Source organism: Dermacentor silvarum, chromosome 7 (assembly GCF_013339745.2).
Source record: "Dermacentor silvarum isolate Dsil-2018 chromosome 7, BIME_Dsil_1.4, whole genome shotgun sequence".
Lineage (NCBI taxonomy): Eukaryota > Metazoa > Arthropoda > Arachnida > Ixodida > Ixodidae > Dermacentor > Dermacentor silvarum.
Window position 1 is genome coordinate 164,417,136 of NC_051160.1, and position 14,308 is coordinate 164,431,443.

General features: G+C 45.1%; 1 protein-coding gene across 2 annotated transcripts in view; it reads right to left on the reverse strand.

Moving 5' to 3' along the window:
* LOC119458655 (coiled-coil domain-containing protein 9) overlaps positions 1-14,308 on the reverse strand; it is a 75,619-nt gene that overhangs the window by 16,393 nt on the left and 44,918 nt on the right. Inside the window, exon 9 of one of the 2 annotated variants that reach the window (XM_037720520.2) lies at positions 5,402-5,596. The exons of the other annotated variant lie outside the window; for it this stretch is intronic. Coding sequence (XP_037576448.1) covers positions 5,559-5,596 — 38 coding nt within the window. The 3' untranslated portion in view covers positions 5,402-5,558. Of the gene's footprint in view, positions 1-5,401; positions 5,597-14,308 lie in introns of those variants that run through there. 2 annotated transcript variants of the gene reach the window in all.

Genomic DNA, 14,308 nt, shown 5'->3' on the forward strand with positions numbered 1-14,308 from the left:
TTCTCCCAGAACCAGTTGATTCATTACATAAAAAAGAAGCAAACTGTGGGAAGCGACCAATAAACTGCCAGTTTCTTGCGTGGCTTAACTTAGGTTTGTCTGGCACGGCTCTTCACTCATATTGCAATGTCTCTTGTTGCTTCATTTATTTATTTCTGTCCTTTTTTCACTGCCATTGGCTGGTTATCGCCTTTCTTGTTAGGTAGTGCACTCACTTTCAATACATTGCAATATATTAAGTGATAGGTTATCAGTGGTAAGGTTTAATTTGTTGCTCATTGTTCTTCCTCATGGTCTTTTGCATGGTGCATTCTTCTTGGGTACAATTATCTGAGGTCAAGGTTATTAAGTACATTTTATATTGGTATGTGTACCTAAGTATGACTGATTTGGCTTACTTGAATAAAGTTCAAAGACCATGCTATTTGCCATTGTATCTGTCGCTTATTTCTGCACACTCATTCACTTCGTACAGGTCATTCTTTGTCATGATTTGCTGCTCTGCAATGCAAAGGCACAAAGACAAAGTGGATCTGAACTCCCAAAACAAGCACAACATCCAACTACTCTTGGCTACAATTGTATCTTTGGGATATTGAAAGAAGGCATCTCTGAGCAATGTTGCTGACTAGGTAAAGGGCCACTTGGAAGCACTTTCAATATGACACCATTAGAACTGTCTCAAAAATCTACTTTATTTACAGAACACTGTTAAACGGCGATTATGATGATGATTTATTGGCATCCCCTTTGAAACAAAGCAGTGACAAATAGTAATGTAGCCTGCTTGAGTTAATCAGGTATGCTATACATGCTTTTCATTCTATCATTTTTGTATACATCTCCTTAATCTTTTTCTTTCTTTTCCCCCAAAATCTACCTTGTACCGCTACCTGTGACTGTAAGAGATCAAATGAGGTCGTATCAATCTCTTCCTTGTTTTTTTTTTTCTATCAATACTCTAGACGTCTCTTGCTTATCTCGACTGCTGATGGTTGATGCTTCCATCCACATTAAATTCAAGCGCTTCAGGAAGGTGTACGTCACCTACGAATCTCACTGGGTGAATCCCTTCTCATTCCATTAGGATGTGCTGAGTGGTCTCCGGATTTTTGCTGGAGTATACACATGCCTCAACTAGTTCCGAATGTTTACTCCAGTATGTTTTTGTCCTTAGACAACCGGCTCAAGTCTCAAACAGCAAGGCACTGGCCTGTGCGTAAAGCCTGTTTCACATGCAAGCGATTGAGCGAACAGAGCGAACAGCGGTGCGGTGCTGCGAAGCTTTTCGCAAGGTTTCGTTTCACATGCATTACTGCTGCGCATTTTCCATCGCTGCAAATATCGTCCTATGCGCAGGCTTTCCCGCACTAATCGTCCACTGGTCACGTGGCGAGGCGGGCCGTCATTGGTTCGGAAGCGGTTCGGAAGCGTGCTGCCGCGCCTGCCGCCGCGATGAAATTTCAACTTGTTCGAACCTCGCTGCTCCTGCCGCTAGGGCCGCCGCCGCCACTCGAAACAGGTTTCTGCGCGGCGGCGGCAGGATTCGCGAGCGTTTTCGCTTGCATGTGAAACAGGCTTTAAAGTACAGATTTTCCCTTAGAATTTCTTTCTTCTCATTCTTGTAAATCTCCAGGGTCCTTTTTGTTTTCATTCTTTGCATCAAATTCACTATCTCGGTTTCTCTCACTTTCTTTTTGATGACTCCCTGGTTGTCTATTTACAGTTTCAATTACATTTGACACTTTTCATTGAACGTGTCATTGACTTCCCCATACCATTTCTTGGCGCTCTTTGGCCATCCCTGGCCTTTGTGCCAAAAAAACCCATACATCATCATCACCCTGCACTTGGTTGCCAACTTTCTCGACCTGTTTCTCCATTCTGTGTCGACGCTTTTTAGGTACAGATACTTGTGCACTTTAGACGCCCATTTATTTATTTTCATCCATGTTTCTAAGTCTTTCTTCAAAACTAATTTTGCTCTGCACTTCTCAGACTTCAATAGAGGCTCAAACCATGTCAGCCTGCACTGCCTTATTTATGGTTTTACCGTGGGCTCCCAAAGCCAACTGACCAGCCAGCCTACCGATCTTTGGTTAACTTCCAATACCGACAAGATATCCGATTTTAAACACAGAATGGCATTTGTAAACGTCAGTGCTGGCACCACTACTCCTTTCCAGATTCCACGCACCACCTCATATTTATTGTTGCCCCAGAGTGCTGTTTCATTATTGCTGCATTCCGCTTCGCCTCTATTTTAAGATTATATTGGTGGTTACATTGCTTGACTATGAGTATGACTTGCTGTTGAATTGACACCCCGTAATTACTCGGCCCTTCATTAAGGATCATAATTCACGATTTCTGTGTTAAATTTAAGGAATTAGATTTGTCACTGCGTTGCCACATATGTTCGCAAGTCTGTGTAAATCTCATGCACTGTCCACTAGTAGCACTATGTCATCCGCACAGATCAGTCCGGGGAGCTTCTGTTGCCCATTAGGCATGTGGATAAATCAAAACCTAATTCGCTGTTTTCCAGTCGTCTTTCTATGCCCTTGACGTAAAGCGTGAACAACAATGGTGACAGAGGGCATCCTTGCTTCAATCCTTAGTGAATTCCCACCATTTCATTTCCTTTTCTACCTTCCCATGCCACTTGTACTTGGTTGCCTCGATATATCTCCCTCAGCAGCTCCACGAAATCGTCATCTATGCCTTCGTATTGAAGAATATCCCACAACAATTCCCTGTCTACGTTGTCATAAGCTCCTTTAATATCTAGAAATGCTACCCATAAAGGTCTTTTCTGAGCTACTGAAATCTCTATGCACTGAGTTAGTACAAACATATTGTCTTCTAAGCGTCTGCCTGGCCTGAACCCATTCTGTAGTTCCCCCCAATACACCGTTTTCCTCCACCCACTTCGACAGTTCTAATTTTATGGCTTGCATTGCCATTCTATATATCACCGACGTTACTGTAACTGGCCTGTACGAGCTCGTCTTATCCTTATTTCCTTCGCCTTTGTAGATGAGATTCATCGTGCTTTCACGCCATCCAACGGGAATTTTCTTTGTTCTAATCACTTGCTCTTTGGACCGAGGTTTTTGATAGCTGTATTGGGGTTTCATAGGGTCCTGCTGTTGTGTTATTAGGGACATTTTCTGCTGCCTTTTTCCAATCAAATCTTTCTATGCTAAATTTTGATCTCTCAGGCCTCTATGCTGTTGCTGGATCTATTGTCTGAACTAAGCTTTTTCTCGTGCAGAAGTTATGCCTGATAACGTCTGTGATGTACCGCAGCGCATATCTCCTTCGTAGATGTTACCGTCTTCATCCCTTATAGCCGTTTGCGAGTTTTTAGTTGGATCTCCGAGTACTTTTATATCCACCAATTTTTTTTTCTCATGTCTGTCTTATTTCCTGCTGCGTAGTGTCTACCAGTTCCTTTCCTTATATTCCCAGACTGTTGTAGGAAATGCCATCATTTTTTTCTCTATGTATTTTGCGATCTCTTTCTTGCTCTTCATTCAATTTTTAAAATTCTGATGCTATTGGTTCTTGTTTTGCATTTGTATCTCTCCCAAATTTTAAGGTTAAATGTTTATGATTGCTACCCTGGCTATCTTTTCCATGTTCATCTATCATCTGTGATCTAGTCATTCGTAGACCGATTCTGAGACTAAGGTGTAATCGATACATGACTACATATTCCTGCATTGCCACGTTACCTGTCCATGACACTTATTCTCCCCGTTAACTGCTATAAGGTTCTGTTCATCACACAGATCCAGTACTAGAGAACTGCTGTAACCAGTATATGTCCAAATCGCCGACTTGCGCATTCATATCTCCCAATAATATCACCTGGCCCAAATTCTTGAGCTCATTAATATCGCTTTTAATAGAATCAATTGATTCCTTATTTTTATCTCTGCTATCACTACCTGTCCATAGGTAAGCTACTCCCAGCCACGTCTTCTTGCCTTACCATGTGCCGCTCATACATAAATGCTTTTTACATGTCTCGTTTACCCTTCACCACGTCTGACCTCGCCTAATTAGCGTGCCTACGCCTCCGTTTTTCCTTGAACCGGTCATTCTGTAGCACCCTTCTCTTACAAAATTGTCAATAACAGGTGGCTGCTCCAAATCTCGTATATGCGTTTCGGTCAAGGCATACACGCTAATTGCTTCGTCATTCAGCTGCGCTTGAATTTACAGCCATTTTTCCTGCTTGCTACCACCCTGCATGTTTATGTAACAAATTTTACCTACTCTATTCTTATCATTTCTGTGTCTTTTCTTAACTCCTGGTCGTGTAATTCTGCTCCTTGCTGGTGTGTCACTACATCTGCCCAACCTGCTTTATCTTTCTAGTTCCACTGTTCACTAAATAAACAAGAAACAAATTCTAGGTGGATAGAGGGACTCCTTAAGTTTGACACTCAGGTCAAGGATGGTGGCAAAGAAAATCAAACCTACTGGCAGTCTACATTTCCAAAAATTGGTGCACTGACTATCAGGCTTCTTAGAGTGAACGTTCAGACATAGAAACGAGATTCTGCTTGAAAAAGGCTCCACAGCATAGAAAAAAAATAAATAAAAACACCATCAGGACTATATCAAATATTTGGCAACTGCATATCTTTTTTCTTTTTGAACATGTGAAATTAAAATAATTAATGACATGAACATTGAGTTTAAGGCAGGATGCAGACTTTCATGTGCAGCAGAACTATATGAGCACAAGCTGGAACAAAAAGCCGTGAGTTCCTCTCCAGAGGCATAATTGATGCCAATACTTCAAGCAATGGAAACAGCAAAAGTACATGAAAAAGTAGAAAGACTTGGAATGACTTGGTGGGTGAAGTAATTCTCGCACGCCACATTCACCATAAAATGACACACAATTACTAAAATTGCGCTAGCTCTTTGCTTTGAACCTATACCCATTATTTAAGTTGCTCTTAATGTGCTTTTCCAAGGCAGCTGCTGGCAACATTCCACCTGTTCTTGATCATCATGCAATAAAGCAGGGCTGCCCATAACATGCATACGCTCGTGCAGTGCACCACACTTTTGAGCGATCGCTTCGGGGACTTTCTTGAAATTTCACGACTCGACACCAGACACGTCAGAGTAGAGTTCCTGGTACTGTGCTAAGATAGTAAGCTTGGCACAGCGTCGGGAATATGGTTATCCACGTACTTCGACGCATCTGGTGCCGAGTCACATAAATTCTCGTGAAAGTGATATTATCACCCAAAGCAATCACTCAAATATAATGGCCCAGTCCCGTAGGGATACAAGGCATTGGTAAATATGCCAAAATTGCGTGCAGAACAACAGGCACCTTGGAAAGGGGTGCAAGGATGAGACTGACTTGGACATTAATGCATGAAGAGTGTTTTATGATTGACTGGTAACATACAGCAGACGACACACAGCTGACTAGATACTGAGATCGGTGCTTTCGAGAGGCCATGGGGAGGACCCCAGCGCCTACCAGATCACCGCAACAGGATTTACAATGGCTATTAATGGTGTTACCAGATCTCCTCCTCAGATGGTGGACTTGGAGTTCCTGAAAGATGCAAGCACAAGGGTGTCTGGGTGTACAGCCTCCCAAACATCTAATACTACCGTGCAAGCATCGACCACAGGGCATGCCTTATAACAGCAAGAGGCTGGCTATCGTATGCGCAAGTACACAAAGTGCAAGCGTAGTCTGCTACGATGTTCACTTCAGGTGATAAGCAGGTACATGGGCCCAGTTGTGTTTACAAAAAACTGGACAGAAGCAAAACACACCCACAACTAAAATGTGTCATACGCGATGATATACAGGGCGAACACTTTCAAAAATTCTTAAAGGTTGCTTGTGGCAGATAGCACAATTGTAGTTCATGATCTGGTCTACTCGAAGAGGCAGACATTACTTGCACAAGAAATTGAAATGCATAATCGAATAATTAACAGAAATTCACTAATTAGGTTTTTGACTAATTACCTGATGGCCCATAGTGCAATTTAGAAATTGTAGCCGTTGAGTTCGCAAGGCGGATCCACTTGGAACGAATTCTCATGATAACACCAGTTTCGAGATATTAATTCCCGAACTTCGCGGAGAAATGCATTAGCGTTCCAGTTAGGTTCTTAACAAAACGTCGCTTTATGCATTGAAGACCAAAATTAACTGGAACGCCAATGCATTTCTCCGCAAAGTTAAGGAATTAATATTTCGAAACTGGTGTCATCCTGAGAATTAATTCTAAGTGGATCCGCCTTGCAAACTCCATGGCTACAATTTGTAAACTGCAATATGGGCCATCAGGTAATTAGTCAAAAACCCAATTAGTGAATTTCTGTTAATTATTCGATTATGCATTACAATTTTTTGTGCAAGTAATGTCCGCCTTTTCGAGTAGATCGACCATCTCATTAACTAGAATTGGGCTATCTGTCCCAGGCAACCTTAAATAAATTTTGAAAGTATTCACTGAAACACCCTGTATATACATATATATATATATTTTTACTGGACCCGGGAATGTGCTGGGGATTAAGACAAAAAAGAAAGATGGGAATTTATGAGTAAGCATGAGGTATTGTCAATGATTTATTGAGCCATAGTGCCTAACAAAGTTGACACTGATGAAGGAATGAGTGTAGAGCAAAACGCTCACAACAGAGAGTGCTTTGCACGTTTGTGCATAATATCGCCTATCGCAGCACTTCTCGATGTTATAAGGCGCTAACGTGTCATGCAGTTGACACTCACATGACATTATTAAAAAATCCAGGAGGCTGTGCAGGAACCTGTACTCGGGGAAAACTTCTATGTGAGTGCCATTTGGAATTGGCCGTTACCATCATGCCATAATGTCAATCGCTTATAAGTGCCTGATGACTAGTAATAAAATGCTCTTATGCACAAAACAGTCTTGTGAATACAGAAACGGGTTACTATAACAAGTCATATGTAAAGAAAATTGCCATTCTAGCAATGCAACCACTCTCGAAGTCATCGATAACTTTGATCTTGGCGACACAACACGAAAAGGAAAGGTGCTAACAGTCATTCTTGTCTCGATGACGCCGACATTGACTGCTCAGTTCCGTTTTCAGTAATATTTTTAAATCTGTTTACCCGGAGTTTTAAAAATGTAGTTATGCTTAGCGAGCTTTTTTTGTATTTTTGCATTGCCTTAACGAAAAACAACCAATCATAAGGCTGTTGTTTAACTTAACCAGCAATTACGCTTAGGTGGTTTCCATTTACCAAGATTCTACTGTATCTACATTTAATATAAGTTTATGATTACTTAAGATAAACTTAAAATTACCGTAATTTAATTTCTTGTATTGAGTGGATGCCATTCTTATTTGCTTGATGTCTCTGACATCTTATTTGTCTTTAGCACACATTGTTTATACTACTACAGTCCTTAATTATCTATTTATGTTTATCTTTTTTTCACTGCTTGCAACTACACTTTACATTATTGCATATGTTTTGTACAGTAGGTTTCATTCGTCTCTATAGTAAACTTTTATACATCTTTAAATTATTATAGAAACACTTAAAACCTGGGACATCACACTGATGTACCGGCATAGAGCTTTGAGCCCAAAATTAATAGGTGGGAAGGTAGGCCCTCATTTACTCCTCCAGTCATCGTTTCTGCCAAGTTAGCAAAAAAAAATAAAAAGTTACTCGGAAAGAGTACCTTGCAAACCTAATCTGATTTAGTGGTCCTCTCTAGTGCCCCTATAAAAGGCCTTCCACTACAACTCATATTTCACAGCTCACGGCTTGTAGATTAGCACACAATGACACACGTGACTTGCTTCTAAAGTATTCTCCGACGCTCAAACTCAACAACAAATGTCCAGGCTTAAATTTCACCCTGTTCGTGCTTTTTTTGTAGTCCTGGCCATGTGTAATACATAAACATTCCACCTTTTGCCTTGTTTACATGGATGTGTACGTCGAGTTTTTTTGTTTTTTTTCTCAGTGCAAAGCACGACAACACACATGATGCGCTACAGTTATCCACTCACTGTACTGTTTTTAAAAGAGTGGCTGGGGCAGACAAAGTCATGGTCTATTGCAGGGGTTCTCAGGTACGTTCATCCCAGGGAACCCTGCTACGCTCCATAAAGTGCCAAGGAACCCCCCCCCCCCCCCCCCCGATTTAACCGAATTATCGAGAGTATCAAGACAACAAACACCGAATTATCGAGGGTATCAAGACAACAAACAAATGCTGCACTACGTCAACACGCTTTTATTTACTCAATGAATCGTCAAATCTTGTTTCTATTTAGCACAAGACCAGTGCGGAAGCTGAAATTCTCTTCATCTCATGACTGATTAGCGCTAGCAGCGGCGAAGGCCTCGCGACATCCTTCGCGGGGCGCGTTTTCATCTGAGACGCGCTTTGCACCAACGGGCGCACATCCCGATTATTTTTTCGCCACTCAGCTGCTCGCCAACAAATTGTCCGTCGATCGCGATGTAGCCGGTGCTTTTTATCTTCGACAGCTTTGCACTGAGTAAAAGCGAAACTACTGCTTGCCGCAACCGCTGTCGACGAAACCGCGGCCGCTATATATCGACACGATCATGGACGGCGACCTTGCGGTTCAGAAGGCAGGCGGCTGACGCACGCACCAAGTCAAAACGAAACTACCGTTCGCTGCAAGAAGTGTGGACGAAACCGCGGCCGCTATCGACGCGATCATGGACGGCCACTTCACGGTTCAGAAGGCAGGCGGCTGACAGACGCATCGAGTGAAAACGAAACTACCTTTCGCTGCAAGAAGTGCGGACGAAACTGCGGACGCTGACATGGGAGGTGACTACGCAGTTGTGAAGGCACGCAGCCGACGCGCGCATCGAGTGAAAACGAAACTACTATTTGCCGCAACCGCTGCGGACGAAACTGCGGTGGTTATCGACGCGATCAGAGATAGCGACTACGCACTTACGGAGGCACGCGGCTAGCCGTCAACGCGGTGTTACGCGCGGCGATAAACGCAAGAATAAAGGCTTCAAAGGCACAATTAGGCACTAAGTGCTTCGGCGTTGCTGTCAGTCACGTGCCGTGTACGATTGCCGCTGAGGACCACGGCGATGCGGACTGCGCCGCTTCGTTTCGGTTGGACGCTACGCCGTTCTTGCTCTTCTGTGGCGCGCAGTTGCGGTGCTCCGCGTTTTTTTTTTTTTTTTTCCTTCAACGTATAGGTCAGTGCGCACGCTATCGGCACCTACCCTATCTACAAATAGGAGAAAGGCGCATGGTGGTAAGCTACGGCCTCCGAGATTCAAGTGCGAAAGCTTAGGCGCGTTGCCCGTTCTCAGAGGTTGGGTGGCTACAAGCTGCTTGCGTATTTATTGCGCAGTTCGCGCGTTGCTGTTACGCACTGTGATGTGCTTTTTGACACTCGGGCATGGGTAATGGAGGTTCTTTGGATCAAGCGCACCTCGTGTTCGCCGTTTTAGACACTTGTCGAGAGCGGGACCAGGGAAAATTTATCAGTGGCTCGCGGAACCCCGAGCAGGGGCCTGCGGAACCCGTAGGTTCCGCGGAACCCACTTTGAGAACCCATGGTCTATTGTGTCCGGTCGTCACGCAAGAGAGCACCAGTCAAGGCAGACATCAGGGATACAGGATAGCCACTCGCCTTCAGTCGCTCTACATGAGAATCATAGCTTCAGGCCACCTGGCTATGGCAGGAACAGGCTGCCATCACCAGGTGGCCCGAAGCTACGATTATCCTTGGAGGCCCGGACCTCCAGACTGTACAAGGTCGTGACCTCGTGCGGCCGATCGTATAGAAGATAACTGGGCCGTTGCCTTAACGACCATCTGTGCGAGCACGCTAATAACGTGAAAACAAAAAGCGGGAGTAATTTGGCCATCCACTATGCAAAGTGTGAGTGCTTTCCGTTTTTTCAAAAAACACGGGTTCTGCGTCGGTCCTGTGTTCCTCCCTTGTCCATGTTTATTTTATGCTGTTTTTTTCACCGACGAATATCTGGAATCTTTGACTATTCATAAAACGAAAAACAAGCTGAATTGGAATGACAGTAATTTCCAACGTCGTGTTCTTAACAGACACGGCGCTTTTGTGTTTTGACAACCATGAGAACACCCTCACGAGGTGGGATCGGCTCGTATCCGAAATAACGGAGTGTTTTGGGGACTCAGTCGCGAAGAGGAAGCAGACAGAACAAACGCTGCTGCAAAGAGCCCAAGTTCCAGGCGAGACGCACAACATATACTGAGGCTATATAGAAGATATGCAAGACCGTCAACCCTCGTATGTCACAGGAGGACAAGGTAAGCCACATCTTAAAAGGAATTGCTGAGGATGTATATCACTTCCTCATTGGCAAAGAGAACCATGGTACAGTAGCTGACGTCATACAGCATTGTCGTACATTCGAGACCTTGAAGATGCGGCATATCACTCCTAAATTCGGTCGGTTAGCGAATGTGACTACCGTTGCAAGTGTTGACGACTACACGTCCTTTGAACTCGCATCTACAATACGCGAAATTGTACAGGAAAAGCTCACCCGAGATGTGCACTCAACACCTTATGATTCTGCGCCAATCCCGGTCTCCTCTCATCATGTTTCTATCGCTGCAACTGGCGTCGAGGACTACAACTACAGTTCTCGCACACCACCGAGGCCGTAACACAATCACTATCCAGAATCAAGGTACAAACGCCGCTTTATCCTCGACAGCCTGCCACTACAGATACACACCAAGAGCCGCGTAAAGATGCATTTGTCCCACAGCGTAGCGACAATGCTTTGCAGGAGTACAATACATATCGCCAACCTCCTGCGTGTTATTGTTGTGGTGCTACCGTACACACAGCTCGGTTCTATGATCGGTGCAGAGAAACATCACAATACGATCCGTCTTCAACATTTCCTCGCGCTGGCAATGGTCATAACAACGATCCCTGATCCGCCTATTCCAGGAGTACCTCACTACAAGAGAATCGGCGCAATAGTTCTCCTGTTTCTGACCATAGTTTGACACCTCCATCCGCCCGACTGGGCCCACGCCTTGACTGCGACGGCAGCTCTCACCACCGCCACCGCCGGGAAACTAGCTGGCGTGACCGGTGGAGGTGAGGTTGCGTAAAATGATTTACCCCAGATGCCTCCGCCAGTAACGTCGCTTAAGAACAAAATACAGTGTAGACCGCTTATAACGTAAGTCGTCGGAGTCGCGAATATCCGCACTATAAGCGGTACTGCACCATAACCCAAACAACTATTTCATTGCGATAATGGACACTCCAGGCGCATTTCTGCCATCGCAGTCACAGTGCTCTAGGTTCCGTATTCACTTACTAAATAAATTAACAAGCACGGTGTCACATGCGCACAAACAAACATGAACACATCTTGCTCGTTGACCGTGGAAACGAACGGTCAAAATGCTCGAGTGACGAAGCGCGGCGAGCGAACTGACCTTCGTGATATGATGCCTCTCGCTTCAACGCGACCTATAAGCAGCGAAAACACGGCGCGCGGCGGACTTTCCCCGTCGCAGATTGCTTTCAAGATAGGGCCAGGGTGATCGTATAGCCGAAGTGGATCGTCGCAGATTACGTCGTGCTTCGGTCCACTGAAACCGTTCCGCATTGCTTTGCTGGCGAAAATCCTCTCCTTCTGTTTGTGCCAGTCCCAAACACAAGTTTCGGATTCTCTGAACGCCCATGATGCGGCCCGATTTCCGTCCGTCTCCGCATACATGATCACTTACTTTCCTTTTAAATGCGGCATCATGATGAACTCGGTACTTCATGCTGATAGAGCAGACGCAGAGAACGTGAAGACAGACAGTAGACTATTGCCTAAGCACGCGTACTGCAGCACATAGAGGAAGCTACAGTAGCTAGGCTCGAGAGTAGCTAGGCTCGACGTGCATGCGAGTGGCCATTTTGAAATGCCGATGGCTAATGGCAACGCAGATTTAGGGTCGTACTCGATTCTACCGTGCACGCAATTTTTGGACCTGTTTTATAAAAAAACAAAAAAAAAGTGCGCGTTAGATTCGAGTAAATACGGTATTTGTGGCTTCCAGGCAGCCGCACTGTAACCAGTATTTCGTGTCCCGCAACTGCACTATAAGCGATACGCGTATACATAGAGTGCTATGGGAAAATTAACGGGAGTCTGAAAAGACCGTATTATATCCGGTCCTACACTATAAGCGGTTACGTTATAAGTGGTCTATACTGTACACGTGTTAATAGATGGAGTACGTGCAACGGCTTTAGTGGACACTGGTGCAACCATTTCTGTTGTGAGTTGTTCCTTCAAAAATCGCATTAGCCACAAAGTTATGAAACTCGCTTCTGGTTAACCTCCCCGCCTTTCCTCTCTCACTTGCTCTCTCTCTTTTCTTGGCACGAATCTACAAGATCTCATGAAGTCGGCAGGGAATACTTCATCCTCTGGGAGTTTGCGTCGTAACCGTCTTGTTGGCCAGAAAGGTATTCCCAACTGAGTTCCTGGTTCTGCAGCGGTGTACACACGAAGTTATTCGCAGTATCGACTTTCTCCTAGATTGTGGTGCTTTCGTCGGCTGTGGCACCGGTGTACTTTCAGTCAGCTGTGAAGTTGTTCCTGCCCTCGGTAATGAGCTGAAGCTCGTGGAAGACACACTGGTTGTTTCTGATGAACTGACAGTGCCACCATGGTCCATGCGGTCAGTTGCCGTGGTAGCTTCCGTCTCTGCCGTATCTCCCTTTGATGCCATCGTTCAACCTCTCACCAGTCAGCATGCTAAGAAAGACATCTTAGTGCCTCACTCTATTGTGTCAATCAGTGGCACACCAATGGGGGGGGGGAGGGTCCTAAACCCCATCCTGAGGCCGAGTTACCCACCCCCGAGCGTCCAGCCCCACCAGTCCAACGTGTACCTTCAGTGCTCTGTTCACATTGTCATCACAATTCAGGAGGTGGCTTGAGGTCAGATTCTCCTGATTAACAAAAACACTCTCTCATTGTCTCGTATTTATTTGTTCACTCTTAAATTCAAGGAGGGACAACCGCGTGCTCGATGGATTTGCGTCGAATTCCACTTATAATTATTACACATTTTATTTGCTGTTGGATTCCTCTGGCTAAAGCAAGGAAATTGCATATTATGCAACGTGCTTGCTCCCCCCCCCCCCAATAAAAGCACCCCCCCCCCCCTTGGCAGAGATCCTGGGTACGCTTCTGGTGTCGATTAACAACCGGGTCACATTTTTGTGGGCACTTAACTGTTCGCCAGTGCCTGTTGCAGTGCAGACCACTTATAACGTAACCATTTTTAGCGTGGGACCGGTTATAGCATGGGTTTTTTTGACCATCGATATTTCTCCCATAAAAATCAATGTATAGGCGGACCGCTTATTGCGTAGGCACGCGAAGCAGAATACTGGTTAAAGCGTGACCATGAAATCGGCGCACGAAGCACGCCCGCCCGCCGCACTCCCCCCCCCTCCGGTCGCAAGATACGCATTGAATGCCGCAGCTAAACGTCGCCTCCCTTCCCTCCCTCCCAAATCCCAACGGCCTTCCACACGACGAGAGTCGTCGCATTTGCTATCCACCGTACGTTCGCTCTCCATGAAAGCACGCGTCCCTAGCGCGCTTTCACTCACACATACAGCATACGGCATACAGCATAAATCATTTTTTGTCTCTTTTTTTTTTTCAGGAGTGGGAGTGTGGACGCGTGGCAAAAAGCAAAACAAGAAGGAGGACAAGGGCGGGAGACTTTGCAGGTAGGAGGACGAGTGTTTTCATCACTATAGCAGCATCTAGAGTGAACTAGTAGATAGCAGCGTCCAAGCAGGGTGCGCGGAGTGCGGGGGGAAAACGGTGGCGCACTCCTTTTTTTCTCGTTTTTTTTTTCTTTCCAGGAGTGGGAGCGTGGGCGTGCGCGTGGAGACCAGTCTCCAGACGGAAATAACAGCGTTCTTCCGCTGATGCCGCACTTGTCAGGAGAACTTGGTTTGTGTGCGGTGTTGCGATTGTGTTGCATGTGTGTGTGGGTGGAATATGTAATAAATTGTGTTTGAAAGGTGGGTTGCCCATTTGGCATAAGCAAACGCCAAAAAAAGGCATGCTTTGGTTATAACGCGGTACCACTTATAGCGCGGATTTTTACAACTCCCGCGACTTATGTTATAAGCGGTCTACATTGTATACTTCCTTGAGGAATGAAGTTCACCGACTTTGATGATGCCATCGGAAATTCTATCACTG